Consider the following 26,389-nt stretch of genomic DNA (forward strand, 5'->3'; position numbering starts at 1 on the left):
TTTAAATATTTATTAATTATTATTATTAATGTTTTAAAAAATTTAATGTCATTCCATTATTGTTGTATTATTGGTTTATGTTGTATTATTGATGCTTTTCAACTTTGATTTAATTGAAAATAACATCGAATTACATCACAAAATTAAAAAATAAAAAAAAATAACAGTTTTTCTAAGCCCCGACTAGCGCCTAGTGCCTTTTAGAACACTGATGTTAATTAATCCGAAGAATATGGATAAAGTTAAATGCAAGTTGTGTGGTAAAGTTATGTCTGTGTCAATTCCTAAGATTTGACAATGGTAATTCTGATATAATCAGAGAGAAAAATGGAAGAATTAGACTGAAAGGGAAGAGAAGCCAGGATTAGAAGAAGATAGAAGAGGTTCAGAGAGCGAGAATTCAAAGAGAGGGAAAGGATTTCATTCATAGCATCAAAATTATCCCTATCCTCTTACAATCAGCCTTTTATAGGCAGTTCCATGGCTGTAACAGCCGTGTCAGCCATATGCACGTCTAACCAATTCATAACATAATGCACTATTACAATATTACCCTCTAGTACTAATTACAATTATGCCCTCCTAGTATCCTAGGGTTGTGACAATTTCCCCCTGCTTTAAAAATTTCTTGTCCCCAAGAAATTACAGCAGTTGAGCCACCCGTGGGAACTATTTAAGGAGATCAGGGAGATACTCCCAAGTAGTGTGGTCGGGATGCAAGTAAGACCACTGCATAAGAACTTGAATCAAAGGTATCGATCCCTAGTGGATGGCTCGTTTTTCCAGCACTACAAGCAGTTCAACCTTTTCTGCCAAGTCTTCAGTTGGTAAGGGTAGATGAGGGCTTGTGGTCTTCGTTGCACCAACAGATTTCTTTAGGAGGGAGACATGAAAAACCGGATGGACTAGCACATTAGGAGATAGCTTCAGGCGATAGGCTATTGTCCCTATTTTAGCCTCCACTTCGAAAGGCTCGTAATACTTGGGACTCAACTTGGATATAGGGGAAGGTGAGAAGGCATGTTGCTAAAATCGTTTCACTCTTAAATACACCATATCTCCTGCCTCAAACTCTCTTTCGCTTCTTCTACGGTCTGCAATTTGTTTCATCCGATTTTGAGCCACTACCAGCTCCTCCTTCATCAATTGCAAGACCTCTTGTTGTTGCTGTAAATAATAATCCACCGCTTTTTCAGTGCTAAGAGAGGGTATTACCACAAGTAGTAGTGGGGGTTTGTATCCAAATAGGGCTTCAAAGGGAGCTCTCTTGAGTGAACTGTGAAAACTTGAGTTATACCACCATTGGGCAAGAGACAACCACTTGTTCCAGCTCTTAGGCTTGGAGAAACAAATACATCAGAGGTAATTTTCCAAGCATTGATTTACCCTTTCGGTCTACCCATCAGTTTCGGGATGATAGGCAGTCGATGACATTCTTCCCTTTAGATTTGGGTAACCCCTCCATGAAATCCATCGAAATTTGCTCCCAAGCTTGTTCAGGAATAGCCAACGGTTGCAGCAACCTAGGGTAGGCAACCTGTTTGTGCTTGCAGCGTTGGCATATCTCACAAGCCAAGACAAATGCAGTTACATCCTTCTTGAGTCCTTTCCAATAAAACAACTGCTTAACCTTGTGATAGGTAACCCTTAGCCCCGAGTGTCCCCCTAAGGGAGAACTATGCAAGGACTGCAAGATCCGTTCCTTCAACTGGTCATCATCCCCTACCAGCAAGCTGCCTTTAAACCTCAATAATCCTGTTGATAGATTATACCCCGGTTTACTATCAGGTTGGACGGCCAACTGGGCTACGAGAGTCTTGGACCATTCTGATTTTTCATAGCTATCTGAAATCTCCTTCACCCAATCAAGAACTACAGCAGAAATGGCATAGCAGTCGCCTTCCTCTTCTCTTCGCGATAAAGCATATGCCACTATATTCTCCTTACCTTTTCTGTATTGAATCACATAATCTAGTCCTAGCAACTTGGTGACCCCTTTCTTCTGCAGTTGGGTATGTAAGCGTTGTTGTAGCAAGAACTTAAGTCTCTCTTGATCCGTTCTTATCACAAATGGGTGTCCTTCGAAGTAATACCTCCACTTCTCTACTGCAATTAGCACTGCAAGTAGCTCCTTATCGTATATACTTAGTCCCAAATGCTTAGGAGCCAAGGCCTGACTAAGGTAAGCCAATGGCCTTCCTTCTTGCACCAGCACCGCCCTACCCCCATGTCACATGCATTAGTTTCTAGGATAAATGGCTTTGAAAAATCAGGTAAAGCCAATATAGGTGCCTCCGTCATGACTCTCTTCAATGCTTGGAAAGCCTCCTCTGCCTTTGGATTCCATTGAAAACTGTCTTTTTTAAGCAACTCCGTTAGAGGCTTGGTCATGATTTCGTAATTTCAAACAAATCTCCTATAATAACCCATAAGGCCCAAAAAACCCCTCAACTCCTTCACTGTTTTTGGCCTTGGCCATTCCACCATTGCAGATATCTTTTTAGGATCTATTTGGATTCCTTCCCCCGTGATTATGTGGCCAAGATACTCTACCTGCCTTGTAGCAAAGGTACACTTTGACAAATTTACATACAATTGATTGAATCTAAGAATTTTAAATGTTGTCCTCAAATGGTCTAAGTGTTGTTCAATTGTAGGACTGTAGATTAGGATATCATAAAAAAAAAAAACAAGGATGAATTTCCTCAAATAGGGTTCAAATATATGGTTCATTAAGGATTGAAAAGTGGCAGGTGCATTAGTCAATCCGAAGAGCACAATGGTGAACTTATAAAGCCCTTGATGGGTTCTAAAAACGGTTTTGGAAATATCAATGGGATTCATCCTAATTTGGTGATATCCTGCCCTCAAATCTAACTTTGAAAAAATAGTGGCTAAGGTTAGTTCATCAAGTAAGTCTTCAATGATGGGAATAGGGAATTTATTCTTTATGGTCAAGGCATTAAGCTAGCGGTAATCTACACAAAAATGCCATGTTCCATCTTTTTTCTTAACAAGTAGGGTTGGGGAAGCAAAAGGGCTTTGGCTGGGTTGGATAATTGATTTGGCTAGCATTTCTTTGACTAATTTCTCTATTTCAGCTTTTTGGTTGGGTGAATACCTGTAAGACCTAATGTTCACAAGTTTGGAGTTGGGCTTTAAGTGGATGGAATGGTCAAGAAATCGGTTAGGTGGTATAGTAGAGGGTTCAACAAATATATCCTTAAATTCAATCAAAAGTGATTGTAAAGAGTCATTGAATGGTACCTCTGAAACAGTGAGCAATGCAGATCCACCTGCAAGTTCAAGGTGTTCATCAGCCCTTTCCCCTCGACTGCCCTTCTCCAGCTCAACTGCATATACCGAGTATAGTTGAGCTTCCATACTTTTCTCTTGCTGGAGCATCTTCCTCATCCTCTTTCCTGTAATTTGTTTGCATTCTCCGGACTCCAAACTCTATGTTAGCGTCACTTTCTTTCCCCCCATTTCAAATGTCACCTCTAGGTTATTGAAATCAAACATGAGAGGACTCACCGTTTTCATCCAATCCACTCCAAGAACTATATCACACCCTTCCAATTTCAACAACCTGAGATCAGCTGTAAACTCTTGCCCTTGCATCACCCATTTAAAACCTTGGCACCTTGACTTGCTAAACATTTTGCTGCCATTGGCCACTGTAACTGATAAGGGAAATGTGGCTGATGTTGGACATTGTAGTTCTATGGCAATGGCTTCATCCAAGAAGCTGTGAGTACTGCCACTATTTATCAAAATCATCAATCTCCTCTTCCCATGACTCCCTTTTACCTTGATTATCTTACCCATCGGGCAGCCTTGCAAAGCACGCAAAGAAATTTCTCCACCTTCCTCCCTTGCTATTTCTTTTTTTTCCTTCTCATCTTCTCCTACCGCCACTTCCTCTACTTCTTCCACTTCTTCTTCTAAGCCTTCCATTTGTAGTAGTTGTCTCCGGCATTGGTGACCGGGAACATACTTCTCCCCACACAGAAAGCATAGCCCAAGCTGTCTTTTCTGTTCCATAGAGAGAGGTTTCACTGATGCCGAGTTAAATGGGGCCTTAGGAATGGAGTTTCCCTTCTGAACTGAACAACCTGGTTAACAGCCTTATAACTTCCTCTGCCACCAATCTGCAGACTGTTCACCCCATAGGTCTTAGGTGACACCTTATGCTTCTTAAAAATTGCTTCTAAAGCTAACTCCTGAAGCCGAGCCTTCTCTGCAGCCTGTTTGACAGTGGCTGGCTGCATCACCTTAACTAACGGTCTGAGTTCATCAGTCAAGCCGCTTATGAAACTAGAGACAAAATAAGGTTCATCTAAGATTAGATGAGAGAGAACCAAATATGATCTCAACTCTTCAAACCTGGTTAGATATTCATCCACATCACCCTCCTGTTTTAATTTATTAAATTCTTCTACCACATCTTCCATCGATCTTTCCCCAAATCGAGTATAGAATTCTTCTGCAAATTCATGCCAATTCAGTTCGATTCTTCCGCTACTCCACCCCTGGTACTAGGCGTCCGCCACATCATTAAAATATGCAGCTGCCAGGTTTACTTTTTGTCCTTCAACCACTTGATAATAATGGAAGAACCGCTCGCACTGCTGTATCCACCAACGCGGCTTGTCTCCTTCAAATGCTGGAATTTCCAGCTTGGGCATCGGGGTGTTGTTTTGATTGGCCTGAACTCCCTTGGTTGCTGTTCCTGGACTGAATTTCGACCGCTCCTCTGTTTCCTGAGGATCGAAAGCACGATGTCGAACTCCTCTTCCAGCTAAATTCGGCTCCAAAGTTGACCTCGGGGGAAAATTAGGAGGCAAACTTGCATTAGGCATCCTCGAGAACATGCTCAGGACAGTACTCAGTTGCTTGCCGAACCCAGTAAATTCCTCTCGAAAGCCAGAGACGTCTTCCCGCACGCCAATCATCTCGGCCCTAATGTTTCGCTCCATCGTCAACATCATAACAGGGGTGGAGCTCTTACAATCAGCCATGGTGCATCATAACGACTTAGGAGGGGGTCCGCTCTTACAATCAGCCTTTTATAGGCAGTTCCATGGCTGTAACAGCCGTGTCAGTCATATGCACGTCAACCAATTCATAACATAATGCACTATTACAATATTACCCTCTAGTACTAATTACAATTATGCCCTCCTAGTATCCTAGGGTCGTGACAGTCTAGAGAAGTTTACAGAGTAAAAGAACACATCGGCCACATTTCCAGAAATGTTTTTGCATGTCCAAAATCTTCTCCGGATGATCAAGTTAAATGCAAGAATGCTATTGCCGAGGCAAAGAGTAAGAAGAAGAATAAGAAGCAGGAGGAAGATTTGATGAGATCCTCTATTAATATTTCTAAAAAGGGGGAAGGGGGGGATGATGAAAATGAATTAGAAGAGTTAGGGAGCAAAAAAATACCTCGTACTCTTGGCCCTATGAATAAGTTTGCAAGCTCCATTAGTCCTAAAATTTGTTTGAGTGCAAGAATGACGCAAAGGCAACAAAATATTAGTGAAGCACTGTTTAAAGAGAGAACACAAACTGTACAGGGATGTTATGCTAGATGGGTGTACGAAGCTGGTATACCTTTCAATGCTATTAATCATGATAGTTTCAAATTGTTTGTTGAGGCGATTGGTCAATTTGGGCAGAGCTTTAAACCTCCTAGTCAATACCAGTTGAGGGAACTGTTATTAAAGAAAGAGGTTGACAGAATGAAAGAGTTACTGAAGAAGCATGAAGAAGAGTGGGCACAAAATGGGTGCTCCATTATGACAAATGCTTGGACAGACAGAAAAAAAAGAAGCATCATGAACCTATGTGTTAATTCTAGCATGGGTATTGCTTTTGAATCCCTACTACCTTTTCAAGAATAAAAATATACATCTTGATAATGAAGTGATGGAGGGGCTTTTTAATTGTGTGGAGATGTTTTATCATGGTGATGATCATTGAGAATTGCAAGGTCATGTCATAAATGTTGAGTTGCCAAAGTATACTCGTAAAGAGAGCTTTTGGAAAAGTATGGGCAACTCAAGGGTGTGCAAAAAATGATGACAATTATAATCCAAGTATAAAATTCCTTTAATCATTTCCTTAGTTCCTATTATGTATTAGTGTATAAATTTGTTTACTTTATACTTGTTAACTTATGTAGTTACATGGTGGATGACTTATGGAAATCAAACTCCAAACTTGCAACGAATGGCAACAAGGATCCTCTCGTTAACCAATAGTTCATCCGGTTGTGAAAGAAATTGGAACACTTTTGAAGGGGTTAGTGCATATTTTAAAACGTTTTTAATATTTTAATTTCATTATCCCTATGAAAGTATAAACTATATTTCTTTAATATCAATTACTTATCTATCATTTAAATTGATATTACTCTTATTTTATTTATGTAGATACATACGAAGAAAAGAAATAGATTGGATGTGCATCGATTAAACAATCTTGTCTATGTCCAATTTAATGTGAAACTGATGAACAAGCAAAAGAAGGAGAAGGAAAGGAATGTTGATGTGCTACTTGCTAGTGATGCCAGCAATGCACAAGGATGGATTGTTGATGGAGGAGATGATGAAGAAAATGAGCCTAGTACGGGGCTTACTTGGGAAGTGGTTGGTGAAGCATCCGGAGCAGATGAGACGCTTCAACCTTGAAGAAGTTCTAGGATGAGAGAGCTTCATGAAGATGATTTCCAATTAAAAGAAGAAGATGAGCAAGAAATCAATGAATTTGATTTTGAGTCCAATGAAGATCGTGTGCTAGAAGAATATGGAGAGGAAGAAGTTCAATTAGATAGTTATTAGTTAGATTCTTCAGATATGGTTTATATTGCATTATTGTCGTTTTTGCCTTCTTGAACCTAGAACTGACCTACAACAATTTGTTTTCTCAAACATAATTCCATTATTTCACTTGTTGTTCCAACTTTGATTTACTTGAAAATAACATCAAAATGTTTATAAAAAAAATAACAGTTTTCCTAGGTCCTGCCTAGGTGCCCTAGGCGCTAGGACCCAGTCGAGCGCCCGACTAGCGCCTAACGCATTTTAGAACACTAAATAGGAGATTAGAAGCTGTTGAGGTTTGCCTAGAGTTTTTCAATTGGAAGATCTGGGAGTGTTGATGGCTTTCAGCTGGAAGCTATTAGACAGTTAGGGTTTTTTAAGCCAAAGTGTAATTAATGTAAACTTTGGGGTCTAACTATAATTTCCCTATAGTTGTTAGTTTTAAAGGAGTTCTGCCTCCTCTATAAATAAGAGGGCAAGGCGGCAATCAAGGATCATCTTCTTTCTTTCCAAGTTCTCAGTTACTATTGTGAGTACTTTTGTTCTAGAGAAAGTGAGGCTTGTGTATTGAGTTTTTGGGCTTTCTTGGAGTGAACAAGGGATGGTACTTGAGCGATAGGATTGAGAAAGGGCTTGGGTTTTGTAATGATCAGTTTCTTCTCAATAAAAGCTGCTAGATTGGGGTGTTGGATTGCTGGATGTAGAGCCAATTAAATTGGCTTGAACCAGGATAAATCTACTGTCTCCTTTATGGTTTGATCTTTTCAATTCTGTTAATTTCTTTTCTGTTGTTCATTTTCTATTCTTATATTTTCACTGCATCCGAGAGTATTGGAGAGGGTTTATGAGAGGGTTTTCTCACCTTAAGGGTATAATTCAAGAGTCCTAAAGTTAACAGAAGCAATATGCATTGCAACTTGATTGTCAAAAACCAACTTCATAGAGTTAATCTAAATGACTCCTAACTCCTCAACATCTAGATATACAATATCTAGATGTGGATCACCTATCACTAGGGGATCTTGCCCAATCAATGTCTATATATCCCACAATTAGAGAATGGTCATGATCTCGATATAACACATCTAGGCCAAATCGCCCTTAATGTACCAAAGGATCCAAATCATTGTCTCCCAATGATTGTCATGAGATAAATCGAAAAATTGTCTTACCACGCTCACAACGAATGAAATATCTAAACAAGTGACTGTAAGGTAGTTAAGTTTACCAACAAATGATGGCGCCCAGGGGGTGATAAAACCAAGAGGTCGCTCCTTATAAACCTCTTGTAAGTCACCATGAACAAAGGATATCTTTACAACAGGAGAAAATGTGTTCCCATAATCAAGGTCAAAACTTTGAGTTACCCTTTAGCAACAAAGAAAGCCTTAAGTCAATCAACTTGGCCATCTAGACCAACCATAATTGTAGATACCCAGTAACATCACATCCAAGCATAGCAACCTACCAATAGAATATTGGGCAAACATTTCTTCAATCATGGGAGCTCACCACCATGAATAAGAAAAGGCTTCTATAATATATAAGATAAAGAAGAGATAAATGCAATATATATCTAGAAGATAAAGACTAATATCTGACAAAGTTTGGAATGGATGCTTGGGAGTACATTAACGAGTACCTTTACAAAGAGCTAAAGGCAAATCAAGATAAGAAGGTGAAGGAGGCAAACTAAGGGGAGGAAGCTCAACCGGCACAAAGGCTAAATCAGCTAATTGCTCCATTAGTTTGTGTACTAGTAGCTCAGCCAATGGGTCGACATGCTGAGGACAACACTAATAAGTCTGAAGATCAAGGTGATTGAGCGTAAGGAAGATGAAGGTGGAGTAGAAGATGGAAGATAAAGAAAAGGGGCGAGCAAAGGTAAACTAGTCGACACTAACTCGAACAACTCAAATGATAGGGAAAATACAAAAATGACTCAAAAAAAGTAACATCAACAGCAATAACCAAGAGCAAGCTAATAGACAAGGTGTGTACATCCAAATATACAAGGAAAGAAGTATTCGCCAGCTTGAGGACAAAGAATAAAATAAGAGACCTAGTTGTTAAGGAAAGATGAAGGCATCTGATTAATCAAATAACACATTAAAACAATATCATCCCAATATTAGAGAAAGACATGCATCTAAAGAAATAAAGCATGCAATTTCTATTAAATGACAATTCTTTCTTTTAGCAACCCCATTTTGTTGTGTGGTGGCGAACAAAAAGTTCAAGGAAGAATCCCTTTGGATGGAATGTAAGATTTAAAAAGTGCAAACATGTATTCAAGTGCATTATTATCACTATAAAGAACACAAATTAGCACATTGAATTGAGTGTGAATTGTAACACAATAATTCTGAACAATTTTTCATTAGATATACCCTATTAGTACGTAAAAAATCATCAATAAAGGTGACAAAATATCAAAATCCTTGGTTTGAAAGAACACGACTAGAATCCCACACATCAAAATGAACAATTGAAAAGGGAGAAAACTAGCACGCTTGTTAACTTTACTTGGGAATAAACTAAGTTGACTCACACTCTATGGTAGAAAATTGGACAACTAGGAGTTATCTTGTTTAGACTAGATAAAGATGGGTATCCTAATTGACAATGTACCTGTGGGTGTGAAGTAATAGTAGTGCAAGCCACAAATGGAGTAAATGAAGACAGAGAGCATAATCCCCAAGACTCATGCCCTGTGCAAATCATCTGTTCAGTCCTCCAATCCTGAATAAAGACAAAATTAGACAAAAAAAAAAGTCATGCCACAATTAAAATCACGAATGAGTTGACTAATAGAAAATAAATTAAAAGGGCATTGCGATAAATGTAGAACAAATGACAAGGGCGAAGTAGAAAGAGACTTACACTCCCAATACCCTTGACTTATGCTTGAGAACCATCAGCCAACGCAACAGTAGGTAAAGACCCTAAACTTTGGATACAAAGAATAGAGAACTATTGTCAAGCATGTGGTTAGTAGCACCTGAGTTAACAATCCATGGACTGAGAGAATAGGATTGTGCAAAACAAGTATTGGGGCTACCGGTATGAGCAAAAGATGCTATAGATACAATGTTGTGTTGTGTGCTCAAAACTGAAGGAATTACACATGCTCTTCCTCTAAGATAGTCACTAAATAAGATCAACAAAGGGTTGTATTAGTTGCTAGAGGATGGCCACGTCCACTGTCACAACAACCACCACCACTTCTAGACTTTTGAGACATCTCAATTCTTCGGCCAGCCATTCCTACCATCTAGTTCACGAACTACATCGTGTGCATCTTTCTTGTAAAATATCCATTATTGTGAGAAACATTTTTGTCTAAAGAGAGCTATTTATGATTTTTCATAGCTTAAAGCACGGTAAAGTTTGCATATATAGTGCACATTTGGCTTTGTTGTATGATCTTTATTATTATGAAAATTACTTTTGCATCAAAAAAGAATGTTTATGGCATGAAGATCCTCTTTTTTCTACCTTCTGAAACCATCATCCTCATGTATACCATCTTTAAAAAAAAAAAAAAAATCATATTTGTAGTCAAAGTTATCATCCTCCTAGCCACCTCAAGAAAACTATCCATATCAAACCTCACCCATGGAGAATTAACTTCTTGCAAGACTCAATCCCTCAAGAATCACAAATAAAACTTCGTCCTCATAAAATACATCAAATCACTCCAATTCCCCTGAAATATTTCACCATTGGTCAAGAAGAGTCAAAAAATGAAGGTCTCCTCCTCGATCATCAATTGGTGAGTTTGAGCCATTATTCTTTTTGGGTTCCAATCACATTCTTTGGTTATTTCATTTATAAAGAATGTCCTTGGATATATAGGAGTGAGATTGGACAAGCAATCCTCAAGAATTCAATGGAGAATTCTAGAGAATTATGGAACCAATCGAAGAAAAGAGAGGGAAATGAGAGAATTGAGAGAGAGAGAGAGAAATGAAGGAGAATTCAATGAAGTTCAAATTCAAATTCTCGATGCTTCATAACAAGGGAAACGGGTCCTTACATACTGAATCTCGCAAACCAGTTCCCTCTAACCATACAGCCTTACTTACATTATTATCCCTTCTAGAATTAGCTAACATCTTCTAACTTCCCACACGTGTATCTCTCCACCTCTACATCTGCCTCCAGATCATGACAAATTCCCCCTTGCTTGGGATATTTCGTCCTCAAGAAATGCTAAGGAGGCTGGCTACTTGAGAGAACTACCTAAGCAAATCAGGCAAGTATTACCAAGTGCTGCCATCCTAGTGATGATTGGACCACTTCACCAGTACTTGTATGAGGGGTGCTCCATGCTTGTACAAGACCCTCCGATCTAAAATGGAGTTGGGCTTTGATGTCACATCTACATCTTTAGACAGTTGAGGCAGGTTAGAGGCCATCTGCTGTGTTCCCACAGATCTCTTAAGTAAAGAAACGTGGAAAATCGAGTGGATCCTTGATTCTTCGAGTAGTTGTAACTTGTATGCCACCTTGCCAACCTTGTTTACAATAGGGTAGGGTATAAAATACCTAGGGCTTAAGTTAGTCACCTACCCTTTAGCAATGGCCTTAAGACGAGCTGGCCAAAGCTTCAGGTACACCCTTTCCCCCACCTCGAACTCCCTATCACTCCTCTTGTGATCCGCATATTGCTTCATGCGATTCTGAGCCAAAGCTAGCTCTTTCCTTCAACTGCTGTAACACCCGTTGCCTTTTCTCCATGTAAGCTTCTATTGTGGCCACTGTGGTCTGCTCTCCTACAGCTGGGAGTAGTGGAGGTTTGTAATCGAATAAAGTTTCAAAAGGTGATCTCTTAATTGATGTATGATGGCTGGAATTATACCACTATTGTGCAAGTGAGATCCATCTATGTCAACCCTTAGGATGTAGGAAGCATAGGCACCACAAATAACTCTCCACACACTGATTTACTCATTTGGTATGACCAACTGTTTGCGAATGGTAGGTTGTGGACATCTTGAACTTTACTCCCAAGGACTTCATCAACTCTTGCCAAAACAAGCTAGTGAGTGCCTTGTCTCTGCCTCAGATTATTGCATTTGGAACCCCATGTAGATTCACCACCTGATCCAAGAAGACCCTAGCCACTTCTTGGGTAATGTAAGGATGAGTGAGACTCAAGAAGCATGCAAATTTGCTGAACTGATCGACCACTACCAAAATACAATCCCTCTCCTCTAATTTAGGGGGGCCCACTAAAAAGTCCATAGTCACACTTTCCCAGGTTTGTGCAGGGATGGGCAAAGGTTGTAATAGGCCCAGCTGAGCTATAGTCTCATACTTACATCGCCTATAAGTATCACACGCCAGCACAAATTCAGTGACATACCTTTTGAGTTGAGGCCAATGAAAAATTTCCTTTACCTTATGGTACGTATTCTGAATTCCCGAATGACTCCCCAAAGAGGATTCATGAAGGGAACTTAATATCTTCCTCCTTAATTCTTCACAGTTGCCAATCACTAGCCTCACCTTGGTTCAACGTATATCCAAGTCTCCCACTGGGGTTCAAGATTAGCTGTTCCAGCAACTCCTTCATTTTCTTTCTCATCTCCTTCATAATTGGCCTCCACTTCCCTAAACCAGTCCAGTGCAATAGTAGTGATGGCAATCACTTGTCCCTCCTCTATACATCTGGACAAAGCATCCGTAGCCACATTTTCTCTTCCCTTTCTATACTGAATGGTGTAGTCCAAGCCCATAAGTTTAGCCATACCCTTTCTTTGGAGGTGTGTGTGGAGCTTTTGCTACAGTAAAAACTTCAGGCTTTCATAGTCAGTTCTAATTATGAACTGACCCCTTCCAAGTGGTGCCCCCACCTTTCCAAAGCCATCACCACTACCAATAATTCCTTCTCATATATACTAAGCCCCAAGTGTCTAGGGGACAAACAAGGCTTGGCTAAGATAGGCCAGGGGTCTCCCTTCTTGCATCAATATTGCCCCAACTCCCACACCACAAGCATTAGTTTCTAGTATAAAGGGCTTACTAAAATCCGTTAAACCCAACACTGAGGCCTTACTCATGGCATCCTTTAGCTGTTCAAATGCTTTCTCTGCCTCTGCACTCCACTTGAAGCTATCTTTCTTTAGTAACTCTGTTAAGGGCCAACTGATGATCCCATAATTCTTCACAAATTGTCGATAATATCTTGTCAACCCCAGAAAGCCCCTCAAAGCCTTAATGTTAACAGGCCTTGGCCAAGCTACCATTGCTGCCACTTTCTTAGGATCTGTACTTACTCCAGCACCTGAGATTACATGCCCAAGATACTCAACCTGCTTCTGGCCAAAGGCACATTTAGACTTCTTAATATACAATTCGTTGGATTTGAGTACCTCAAATGTAGTCCTTGGGCGTTGTAAATGTTGGCTCAACATTTGGCTGTAAATCAAGATATCATCAAAAAAGACTAGAATGAATTTGCGTAAGAAGGGTTCAAAGACTTGGTTCATGAGCGATTGAAAGGTGGTCAGGGCATTGGTGAGCCCAAATGACATCACCAAGAGTTCATAGTGGTCGTGATGGGTTCTAAAGCCTGTCTTGTGGATATCATCAGAATTCATACGAATTTGATTATACCCCGAACGCAAGTCTAGTTTAGAAAAAACAGTAGCATCCTTTAGCTCATCAAGGAGGTCTTCAATTATGGGAAACTTGTCTTTGATTGAGCATTGAGTTGACGATAGTCAACACAAAAGCGCCATCTACCATCCTTTTTCTTGACAAGTAGGACAGGGGAAGCAAAGGAACTTTGGTTGGGCTTGATTAAGGATTTGTTTAGCATTTACTTAACCATCTTTTTTATTTCAGTTTTCCGGTGGGGAGGGTATCGATAGGATCTTATGTTGACAGGTTTTGAGTTGGGTTTGAGATTAATTGAATGGTCAAAGGATTGCTTGGGAGGCAAGGTATTAGGTTCTACAAATAAGTCCTTGTAATCAGCCAAAAGCATATTAAGTCTATGTAAGTCATGTACCTCCCAATTACTCTGATCCGGTGTAGAAAATGCCAACTATAACTCCCCTTCTTGCTCCCCTTCAATTTCTGACTCTTCCACCGCATGAATAAAGAATAGATGGGCAACTTGTGCCTCATTTACTCTTGAACAGCCTCTGAAGCGTCCTTCCCGTAATCATTTTGCAGGTCCCTACCTCCTTACTTCCTGTGAGAGTTAGTCTTCTTCCTTCCTTCTCGAAGGTTACTTCCATCTTGTTAAAATCAAAATTGATAAGGCTCACATTTTTCATCCAATCTACTCCTAGCACCACATCACAGCCCCCTAATTTAAGTAGCCTTAGATCAGCTTCAAATAACTCTCCTTGCATTTCCCAACAAAATCCCGTGCAGGCTAATTTGCTTAGCACCTTGTTGCCATTGGCAATAGTAACTGTCAATGGTTGTGTCCCCGTAAGCTTACAATGGAGCTTCTTAACAGTACCCTCATCCAGAAAACTGTTGGCACTCTCACTATCAATTAAAATCATTAAACTCCCTTCATGCACCTTACCCTCTACCTTAATGATCTTGTTGTTGGTCAATCCCTTTAGGGCATGCAAAGAGATTTCTCCATTGTCCTCCCTTTTTAACTCCATTGCCTTTGATGTTTCCTCCCCTTCTTCCCATTCACCATCCTCTCCTTCCAGCAAGAGCAGTTGTCTCTTGCATTGGTGCCCTGGGTAATACCAGTTACCACACTTAAAACATAGCCTCCTTTGCTCTACTAACTTCCCGTTCTGACCTGTTGAAGAGTGAGCAAGGGCAGGCACAATCATTCCCTTCTGCTCGAGGTTCACCCTCATTATCTCCTTTCCATAGCCTTTACTCACCGGAGGGGCAGATCCCATACCAATTCCCTTGTTTTGTTGCCTTTGTTTCTTGATTATGGCTTCCATCACAATCTCTTGCAACCTGGCACTCTTCGTTGCTTACTCCACCGTGTCCGAGTGCAACATCTTAACCATAGGCCTGAGTTCTTCACTAAGTCCACTCAAAAAACTATAAACGAAATAGGCTTCGGAGAGGTAAGGATTTAAATTGACCATAACAAATCTCAGCTCTTCAAATTGGGGCTAGTAAGCCTGTACTCCTCCTTCTTGCTTGAGTTTATTAAACTCTTCTACAACATCCATCATGTTCCTATCCCCGAACCTCTCACATAACTTGTATGCAAATTCATCCCACGTGAAATCTCCTCTCACCTTAAACCAGCCTTGATACCAGGCATCCCGGCATCATTGAGGTAAGCAGCTGCCAAAGCTACTCAATGCCCTTCGGGTACATTGTACCAACCAAACATGCGTTCACACCTTCTTACCCACCATCTAGGATTACTCCCATCAAACAGGGGTATCTCCAGTTTGGGCATAGGAAATCCCAACTAATTAGGGCCAACCGGACCCTCTCGCCTTTGATCCACTTCCGCATCCCCTCCTCCTCCCAATATCACCTCAATTTCAGAGGGCCCTACATTCACATTTCTCACCCCAGGGACAGTAAGGACCGGCTTTGTTCTTTCTCTAGCAGAGAAATCAGGTGACAGACTTACCTAATTTTGGCGGGTAAACATAACCATGAAGTTCTGCAGTTGATCCCTGATCTAAGCCCCTACTTCGTCTCTGATTCCATCCAACCTTCTCTCCAAACCACCTAATGAGGAATCCAACTTCCGATCCATCGTCACAATTGCTTCATGGTTGCAATTGGATCCAATCTCCAGCAATTCCACTCAGGCTTGTAGATCAGTCACCGTCAAGTGAAATTGTTGCACCTGTGATTCCAACTTCTTCATTCGAGTTCCTTCCACCATCGCTGCACCTACTAAATCTCCTCGGCCCGTGCCTTGCTCTGATACCAAATTGTTAGATCTTCGAGATCTGACAAGCAATCCTCAAGAATTCAATGGGGAATTCTAGAGAATTATAGAACCAATCAAAGAAAAAGGGAGGAAATGAGAGAAAGAGAGAGAACAGAATCTCGCGAACCAATTCCCGCCAGCCATACAACCTTATTTACATTATTGTCTCTTCTAGAATTAGCTAACATCTTCTAACTACTCGAACGTGTATCTCTCTACCTCTACCTCTACCTCCAGATCATGACAAGGAGGAACACAATCTAGTGAGAGGCGGAAACATTTTTTTGGCTATTACATAACCTTTTAGTTCAGTCACTAGTTGTAACGACATAAATCACCATCATCGAACATGAGGCCTTCAACCAAAATCACCAATTGCGACTCATCCTTCTCGTGACTTGTCCTTCCAGTGAATCCTCCAAATCCGACTACAACTCCAGCGATCAACAACACAACCCAGATCATGTTCGCATTCAAATTTCTGCACCTATTCTTTAATACTCATCTCTGGAGCTAATAAGCAAAACAACTCCAACAACCCCAAATCTGCCCTGATTTGTGTTCTTCTCAACAAAACCAAGCCCTTCCTGAGTAGACCTATGTTCTCAGTTTCTCAGTTGTATTACAAAATAATTATTCTAGTTACATGGTACTGTTATTCTAGTCTAGGGTTTCAAAAACACTAGAAAATGTCTTATATGATTATATCTACATTGGAAACCTAGCCCTATGCGTCACTAAGCAAGATCTTGAAGATGAATTTTGTGTGTTTGGAGTTATACATAGCGTTTAGGTCATAAGGCCACTAGGTCATGTTTTCATTGATTTTGATGTCCACAAGGGTTTAGGTCACTAGGTCATGTTTTCATTGATTTTGATGTCCACAAGGATTCACACAATGCAGTTCGTAAACCAAATGGTAAGAAAAACTAGAGAGTTGAGATGTCTCATAACCCTAAAGGCAATGGTGATCATCGTGGCGATGGACATGGCCATCCTCATGCAACTAGTACAACCCCTAATATATCTCCTTCAATGACTATCTCAAAGGAAGAGTGTGCTTAGTTCCTTTAGTACCAAGCAACAAAATATGAGCCAGCCTCTATAGCATTTTTTGCTCACACCAGTAACCCCATTACTTGTTTTACATAGTCCTCTTTTCTTAGTCCATGGATTTTTAACTCTAGAGCTACTAACCACATGTCTAGTAACAAATTCTACATTCTGTCATGTACAAAGTTTGAGATTTTTACTTAGTGTTACACTAGCTTATAGTTCTCAAACATCATTCGAGGGTATCGGGAGTGTTAAACCCATGTCTACCCTGCCCCAGTCATTTGTTCTACATTTAACATAGTGTCCCTTTAATTTATTTTCTATCAATCAACTCACTCATAATCTTAATTGCTCTATAACCTTTTTGTCTAATTTTATCTTTATCTAGGATGGAGGACCAAACAAATGATTGTCGGTTCATTTTGATGCGCCGAGTCCTAGTTGTGTTCCTTCAAAATAAGAATTTCATTATTTTGTCACCTTTCTTGATAATTTTTCCAATGTTATTAAACGCACGCCTAGGCGCAAGGCGCACCTTAGGTGCCTGGAATGCTTCCAGGTGGGCACAAACTATCAAGGCGCGCCTAGGCCCAAGGCACCTTGGACTTAAGCACTCCTAGGATTTTTTAATTGTTTTTTAGGATTTTTATTTTACTATTATTACTTTATTTAATTTTTTACTATTTAGGGTTTAAATTTATCGCTTCAAATACGAATTTGATAATGAGTAAAAGGGCTAGTATTTTAAATGCTTCAATTGAATTTGAACTAGATGAAGATGGAGAGGGAGATGATGTGGAAGAAGATACCAGAGAGGATGCTTTTAATGATGAAAATATGAAAATGTTTTATCTTGATGATGAGGATGATTTTTAGATTATTTAAAATGCATAATTAGTTAATCTTGATTAAGATTTAAGACCTATAAATTGTTTTAAAATTTAATTTAAGTTGACTTAAAGACTTTTAGATTGCATCTTTTGACATTTTTTATTGTTCTTTTCATTAGCATATGTTAAATTTTTTAATTTCCTTAATAACATGCTTGTGACTTTTAGGTTGCATCTTTTGACATTTTTTAATGTTCTTTTCATTAGTATATGTTAAATTTGTTAATTTCTTTAATAACATGCTTGTGAATATGTTACTAGGAGTTAGAAGCTATTTTATATTTTATTCTTCAACTAGGATATATATATATATATATATATTTTAGTTAGCATGTGTCTAGTTCCATCAGGCATGTGTCTCGCCTTGCACCTTGCGCCTTAGGCTCTAACACCTTTTTGCATCTTAATGCGCCTTGGGCCTTTAATAACTTTGGATTTTTCACAAACTACTAGGGTATATTAAATAAAAAATTTGTTTAGAATTATTTTCCATCTTCAACACCTTTTGTGCTAAAATTCACTCTCATTTTGATGTGCGAATTTGTGTTCTTTGTAGTGATAATGCACTCAAATACTTGTTTACACCCTTTAAATTTTACATGACATCCAAAGGGATATATGCCAAACTTCTTGTGCTAGCACCCCATAATAAAATGGGGTCACTGAAGGAAAAATAGCCATTTAATAGAAACTACCCACACATTCTACTTCTTCAGATGCATGCCTCTCTCTAGTATTAAGAGGATGATGTTTTAACATCATGTTATTTGATTTAGAAGATGCCTTCATCTGTCCTTAAAGACCAAGTCCCTTATTCTATTATGCTTTCTTCCTTTGTGTATACTTGGATGTGCACGGTTTGTCCATCAACTTGCTCTTGGTCACAATAAGTTATCTACTCAATCTCTCAAATGTGTTATTCTTGGTTACTCCCATCTTCGGAAGAGGCATCAATGCTATTCTCCCACTTTAGCTTGATATCTCATCTCTACTAACATCACTTTTTGCCATCCTCTTATTTTCCCTTACTGTTTGAGTTATCTGAGTCAACATCAACTAATTTTACCTTTGCATGTCCCTTTTCTTTTTCTTTCATCTTCTACTACTTGTCACGACTTGGCTAGTTTTTTTTATTTTTTTATTTTTTGGCAGATTGTATTATTTTGCAAAAGAGTTATGTTAGGACCCCCGTTATTCATACCTATCAGAGGCGTAAAAGGAGGGGAGAAATCAAGTGTAGCCAAGGAAATTGACCAAGGGATAGAAGAGTCCAAAGTTGGTTAAGGGTAGAATATTCCTTCACGTGGCTGTAATAGATTGATGAGAAGGTATATAAGGTGAGGAAAAAGGAGAGAGAAGGGGTGGAAAAATCTGGGCAATTGTCGTGGGGAGAGAGAAGGCCCTCTCGAATAGGCCTATTGGTTGTTTTAGCTTTTTCTCATCCTAGCAATTGCTGGGATCCTTGTAAACACTGATTCATTCTACTGTTTTAGTGTGGAATTTAATCCAAAATAGTGGATTCTATCATTCTGGTATTAGAGCCTTGATCCATGGGTATCTCTGTTTCTGAGAGAGTGGGGGAGTTGGAGGGAAGATTGGAAACTTATCAACAACAAATGGAAGGGTGAATAGAGGGATTGCAAGTCAGGTTGGATTCTATGCAGAATGAATTCCAAAAGGTGCATAACATAGAGAAGGACATGACGATGATGTTGGACCAATTCAACTTACTGATAGAGAGGTTATGGAGTGATCATGGGTCAGGCATGGCTGTTCAAGGGGCTAGAGTGTGTAAGGGGGTTACTTTGCGGTTGCAAAATGTTGAGGTAGTTGAGGATTTCCTACCATTAGAGCTAGGAAGCTCCGATATAATTCTTGGAATGAAGTGGCTAACCATGTTTGGGGAGACCCAAGTTGATTAGGGTTCATTGGTTATGAAGTTCAAATCGGGGGTATGGCAATAACACTGCTTGGGGACCCCAGCCTCAGCAAAACATTGGTAACTTTGAAGTCGATGATGAAGGCCTTTCGAGAAAAAGAAGGAGTGCTGTTGGAGTTGGGAAGTTTGACAGCTGAAGAAAAGAAGGGAGAAGAGGTGGTTCCTGGGGAATTGCAGGACCTAATGGCAGATTTTAAGGAGGTGTTTAAGGAGCATTGTGGGCTACCCTTGCACCGAGGTAGGGATCACATGATTACGTTACAATCCGGAGTCTCTCCGGTAAGTGTACGACCTTACCATTACCCCCATCTCCAGAAAAATGAGATTGAGAAGCTGGTTCGAGAGATGTTGTGTAACAGGTTTTATCAAGCCGAGTATCAGTCCATTTTCCAGCCCTATGTTGCTGGTCAAGAAGAAGGATGGTGGCTGGAGATTTTGTGGATTATAAGGCTTTAAACAAGGTAACAATTCCCAATAAATTTCCCATTCCTGTCATTGAAGAGTTATTGGACGAACTACATGGGGCTATAGTTTTTTCTAAGCTAGACTAGAAATCGGGGTATCATCAGATACGTATCGCACCAGATGACATTCCGAAGACTGTTTTTCGCACTCATGAGGGTCATTATGAATTCTTAGTCATGTCGTTTGACTTAACAAACACACCCGCTACTTTTCAATCCTGATGAATGAGATTTTTAAAGAGCACTTGAGACGATTCATTTTGGTGTTCTTTGATGACATTCTAGTCTATAGTAAGAGTATGAGTGAACACAAGGAACATCTAAAGTGTGTGTTAAGGGTCCTAACTGCTCACCAGCTATATGCTAATGCTAAGAAGTGTATGTTCGGACAGCGAGAGATTGGATATTTAGGGCACATCATCTCCCAAGAAGGAGTGGTTGTCGAAATGCTAAAGTGCAAGTGATGCTGGACTGGCCCAACCCCAAGTCGCTGCAAGAACTCCGAGGATTTTTAGGCCTTACGGGGTATTATCGAAGGTTTGTAAGGAATTACAGCAAGCTGGCTTGGCCGTTGACAGATCGCCTACGGAAGGATAATTTCTCTTGGGATGAGGAGACAGAGCAAGCTTTCCAATCTCTTAAGAGGGCAATGATAGAACTGACCGTGCTGGCTTTGCCAAACTTTTCAAAGGAATTCCTAGTGGAGACAAACACGTCAGGGCATGGTTTGGGGGCAGTCCTGATGCAGGGGCAACAACCTATCGCTTTCTTCAGTCATGCCCTAAATCCCAATGATCAAAACAAGTCGATGTATGAGAGGGAGCTGATGGCGATAGTTTTCGCTGTGAGGAAATGGAGACATTATTTATTAGGACAAAGGTTCGTTATAAGAACTTATCAACGAAGCCTTAAATTTTTGATGGAACAGCGGGTAGTCAGCCCGGAGTGCCAAAAGTGGATTGTGAAACCGATAGGTTACGACTTTAAGATCCAATATCGTCTGGGGATGGAGAATCGGGTTGCGGATGCCCTCTCTCGTATCCATTCACCTGCCACGCTTATGACCCTCATCATTCCTCAAGTATTACAGTTGGACCAACTCAAAAAAGAGGTTGATGAAGATGGGACATTTCAGGAAATTATTAGAGAGGTGCTGGAAAATCTACGAACAAACCCGATTTTGCATGGGTGGATGGGCAGTTGCTGTACAAGGGGAAATTGTTTCTCCCTAAGGGCTCCACTCTCATTCCTTTGATGTTAAAAGGACATGACGGACAGATTAGGGGCCACTCCGGGTTCCTCAAGACTTATAAGAGAATATCAGCCAATGTGTATTGGACGAGAATGAAGCGGGACATTCAGCGATATGTTAAACATTACCCTGTATGCCAGCAAAATAAATGTGGCACTGTCTCCGAGAGGGTTGCTGTAGCCCCTTCCAGTTCCTCTTCAAATCTGGGAAGATGTATCTATAGATTTCATCGAAAGGTTGCCCAAATCAGTGGGGAGGGATTCTATCTTAGTGGTGGTGGACCGACTTAATAAATATGGACATTTTATTGCTCTAAGGCACACATTTACAGCAGCCAGCATAGCAGGGATCTTCGTGAAGGAGATTGTTCGGTTGCATGGAGTTCCAAACTCAATCGTTTCCGATAGAGATAAAATATTTGTCAGCCATTTTTGGGAAGAAATATTCAGGTTGCAAGGCACTCAGTTGAACAGAAGCACCGCCCTTAGTCCGATGGTCAAACTGAGGTCCTAAACCGCACTTTAGAGACTTATCTCCGATGTTTTTTCTCCTCCAAACCCAAGGCGTGGTGTAGTTGGCTTCTATGGGCAGAATATTGGTATAATACCTCTTATCATGTCTCCTCAAAACTAACTCCGTTTCAGATAGTCTATGGGCGTGAACCTCCCCCATTGCTGCGTTATGAGAAAGCGACCACAGCGGTTTCAACAATCAAGCAACAGTTGTTGGAGCGGAATGCTGTTTTGGAGGAGTTATAGACCCAATTGCAGTAAGCGCAGGCAAGAATAAAAAATTTAGCAGATAAAAGGTGACAAAACATGCAGTTTGAGGTCGGCGAACTGGTTTATGTGAAAATCCGCCCCTACTGACAAAAGACGTTGGCTGCTAGGGTGAATGAGAAGTTGTCACCGAAATTTTATGGGGCTTTTGCTGTGGAGAAGAAGATTGGAAAGGTGGCGTACAAGCTGTCCCTATCACCTTCCTGCATGATCCACCCCGTCTTCTATGTCTCCCAGCTTCGCAAGGCGGAAGGAGCAGTGTAAGAGACGACAGAAATTCCAGACCAGCTCACTGTTGAGCTGGAGATGAAGGTGGAACCAGAATTTTTGTTGGGAGTCAGGCCGGGCACAGGAAAGAATTTGAGAAACCTTGATGTTCTAATCCAATGGAAGGGGCTGCCACCCCTAGAGGCAATTGGGGAGACCTACCATCAAATACAACAACAGTTTCTTGAATTTTACCTTGAGGACAAGGTGTGTCTCTTGGGCGGGGGTAATGTTAGGACCCCCGTTATTCATACCTATCAGAGGCATAAAAGGAGGGGAGGAATCAAGGGTAGCCAAGGAAATTAACCAAGGGATAAAAGATTCCAAAGTTGGTTAGGGGTAGAATATTCTTTCACGTAGCTGTAATAGATTGATGAGAAGGTATATAAGGTGAGGGGAAAGGAGAGAGAAGGGGTGGAAAAATCTGGGCAATTGTCATGGGGAGAGAGAAGGCCCTCTCGAATAGGCCGATTGGTTGTTTTAGCTTTTTCTCATCCTAGCAATTGCTGGGATCCTTGTAAACACTGATTCGTTCTACTGTTTTAGTGTGGAATTTAATCCAAAATAGTGGGTTCTATCAAGTTAGTTATTGCCTTTATTTTTAGATTATTGTCAATTATGGAGGAGTGGTAGCTACTTTGTACAAACTATGGGCTATACACCCCTTTATCAAGATTATGGTTGTTGTGAATTAAAAAGTATTCCTCTCTACAATTCTCCCTTACTTTCTCTCAAATTCTCTCTGTTTCTCCCTACTTTCTGTCTAATTCTCCTTCATCTCTCTCAATTTACCCCTTTTATTTAGTTTGACTCATCCTTGTTTCTCTCTATATTTCTACTACTATTTCAATTATATCCTCAAGAAAATCAAAAGTTAGAACCAGGGTCCTAACAAATTGGTATTAGAGCCACTAGTTCTCGACTAGATCTAGGCGATTGCGATCAGACTTTGAAGGTGAGCAGAACAACAAGGTAATTTCTAAAAGTAGTTTTAGAGGCAATTACTGATTATTGGAAGCAGTTACATTTGTTGTTCAAAGTAAAGTTAGAAGAATTTGACTAAGGAAATGGCATAAGGGATCCACATGATGCAGTTGGAGACAAGAATGGCAATGTGGAATTAGGTTTTAGGCAAACTCAAGAGGAGATGAGACACTATCGAGAGGAGAGTTCTACCACAAGAGAAAATGTGTGGACGTTAGAAAAAGGAATCAAATAAGATTTTACTTACTGTGGCCAAAAGCTAGACGACTCTTTGAATAAGATTTCAAAGATATATTAGGTCAGTCTACAAGTGGAACTTCCTCCAAGTTCCATTGCAAAACCAATTCTGGCAAGAGCTGAAATCCTACCTAATACCTCCGATTTGCAAGAAGCTGAAGAATTACCTAACTTGGATCAAGCAAAGCAGGATGTCAAGAAAGGAATGGCAGTTGTCGGAAAAGTCATTGTGACACCATTGGAGGAGAAATCTGTTGAAGATAAGCCTTTGGTGTGCGCTAGCAAGCTAGAAGCAAAAGATGTGTTTTAAGGAAAAAGCTCAGGAGGAGCAAAGAAGGATACAGAAGGAACAATTGAAACGAAATGAACAGAAAAACCATAACACGTTTCGAAAGATGATGGAAGAGCAAGCTGCTGCCAAAATACTTATTGCTAAAATTCATTGGTGTCATTACTGCATAAAGGTCAAGGAAATCATTGGACCTTTTATTTCAGAATACAGATCAATTGGAGAAGAGAGTTTTGACATGGAGATCTTAGAGGATCACATTTTATATTCGCAAGAAAAGCAAAAGAAAAGGAACGTAAGAGAGAAGAGGAAAAGGCCAAGAAAGAGAAAGAAAGAGAAGAGGAAGGATGAATCAGATAGTGAAAACAAGGATTGGATGAAGAAAGTGAGGCCAGATGCTAAGATTTCTTGAGGACAAGAAATCTTTTAAGGGGAAGGGAGAGTCACGACTTAGCTAGTTATTTTAATTTTTTTTTTTTTTTTGCAGATTGTATTATTTTGCAAAAGAGTTAGTTATTGCCTTTATTTTCATATTATTGTCGATCATGGACTAATTTTGGAGCAGTTACCTGTGGTGGAGGAGTGGTAACTACTCTGTAGAAACTGTGGATAGCTTATATATAAAGCTATACACCTCTTTGCCGAGATTATGGTTGTTGTGAAATAGAAGTTATTCCTTTTCTTTGCAGTTCTCCCTTACTTTCTCCCCGATTCTCTATGTTTCTCCCTACTTTTTGTCTAATTCTCCTTCATCTCTCTCAGTTCTCCCCTCTTATTCAATCTAATTCCCCCTCGTTTCTCTCTATTTCTACTACTCTTTCAATTCTATCCTCAAGAAAATCAGAAGTTAAGACCAGGGCCCTAACACTACTCCACCTCCATCTCTATCTTCTCGCCTTGATCTTCAAACCTATCAGCATTGTCGCCAACATGTGAACCCACTGACTAAGCCAATAGAAGACAATCTAATGGAGCAACCCGATGATTCATCCTTCGTGTTAGTTGAGCTTTCTCCCTCTAGTTTAGTCTCCCTCATCTTCCGTGTCAGTTGATTTTTATTTGCTTATAGCTCTTCAATAAAGGTACTTGTTGATGTACTACTCAACATCCCATTTCAAATTTTTGTCACATATCATTCCTTGTCTCCAAGGAATATTGCTTTTGTCTCTTCTTTATCTTTTGTATATATTCCTAAGACTATTATAGAAGCCCTTTCACATTCAAGTGGTAAGATGCTATAACTGGAGAAATATCTGTTTTACAATCCAATGAGACTTGGGACTGTCCTGTCCCTAGGAGGATTAGAAGGATAACATTGGAAAGGCATATAATAAAGGGGTAATATTGTAATAGGCTTATATTAGTTTGTTAGGAGATATTTGGTTGTTTGTTAGGAGCACATGGGTGCTGTTAGAAATTAGTTAAGGAACTACCTATGCCTATAAAAAGGCCATTGTAGGAGGAGATGAATAGGCTTGAATTGATTAAATGAAAATCTGATTCTCTCTCTCTACAATTCTCTCAAATCTCCCTCTCATTTCTCTCTTCTGCTCTCCCTCAATTCTCTCTAGTTTCTTCCCCATTCTTCTTCAATTTTCCCTCTATACATTCTGTTCTTGACCTTAATTCAATCGGATTCTTCCGATTACCAATTTCAGTAGTTATGAACCCTAAGTTCATGACAAATGGTATCAGAGCAATCAATCATTGGCTGTGATTTCAATCAATTCTAGGTTGACTTTGGCAATTCTTATCTGAAACTCAAAAGGCAAGGCGGGCTAGCAAATTTTCGACCGTCGATTCCGCTGATAGTACAGTCAGGCAGTTCAAGAAGGCGACCTCAGAGCAGTTGACGATCCAGGGGGACGACTTCAAGAGTAGGTCCAGTGAATTCAATCCCTGTGTTCCAAGTGAGTATACGCTGGTTGTTAGGCGAAGTAGATCCAGGCGAGCTAGGCTAATTTCCGGCAATCCACATTCAAATTTGCAATCAAAACAAGAAGCGTTGTTGCAATTGAACAAGGAAGGAGAAGCAGAGCCCTGATTGCCACTTCAATTCAAGTGAATTCCAGAGTTCCAACAATTCCAATTAATTCCAGTAAGTGGTTCCGGTGATTTTCGGCTAAGGATCTGAAAGTTTTGTTATCAGTGCGTAAGATCCAGATTGTTAAGAGGTGCGATTAAGGCTAGTCCAGATTCTTAAACGATTGATGATCAACAGCAATTGCGATCATAAGCGGACAATTGGCCAACTTGGAGTGTTAGACGGTGATTGGGTGTTGGAATCAGGACTCAGCGGAATTGAAGATGACACAAGCCAGGAGAGGCCGACGGTGATATCGAGTTGAATTTGAAGTAAAAATCCGAGTGGCGCAATAGGTATAGGATCGGAATTGGAGCAACTATGTAGGTGGAAGGGTGAATCGCTTCAGATTAGGTTGTCAACTTGAAGGTGGAACAACAGGGTGATTTGTTGCTGTTTTCCGAGTTGTTATAGTTGATCAAG

At 40.1% G+C, this 26,389-nt stretch overlaps 1 protein-coding gene across 7 annotated transcripts in view; it reads right to left on the reverse strand.

Annotated features, from left to right (window-relative positions):
* The window catches only part of LOC127790044 (protein MICRORCHIDIA 7-like), a 64,906-nt gene that overhangs the window by 32,093 nt on the left and 6,424 nt on the right, over positions 1–26,389 (reverse strand). Inside the window, exons 1-2 of one of the 7 annotated variants that reach the window (XM_052319297.1) lie at positions 9,711–17,114; positions 9,459–9,569 (exon numbers count right to left, since the gene is read on the reverse strand). The exons of 5 other annotated variants lie outside the window; for them this stretch is intronic. In XM_052319297.1, the coding sequence (XP_052175257.1) occupies positions 9,459–9,519 (61 nt within the window). In that variant the 5' untranslated portion in view covers positions 9,520–9,569; positions 9,711–17,114. Of the gene's footprint in view, positions 1–9,458; positions 9,570–9,710; positions 17,115–26,389 lie in introns of those variants that run through there. One more of the 7 variants, XM_052319296.1, reaches the window with a different exon arrangement.

The sequence above is a fragment of the Diospyros lotus genome, chromosome 14 (genome assembly GCF_014633365.1).
Source record: "Diospyros lotus cultivar Yz01 chromosome 14, ASM1463336v1, whole genome shotgun sequence".
Lineage (NCBI taxonomy): Eukaryota > Viridiplantae > Streptophyta > Magnoliopsida > Ericales > Ebenaceae > Diospyros > Diospyros lotus.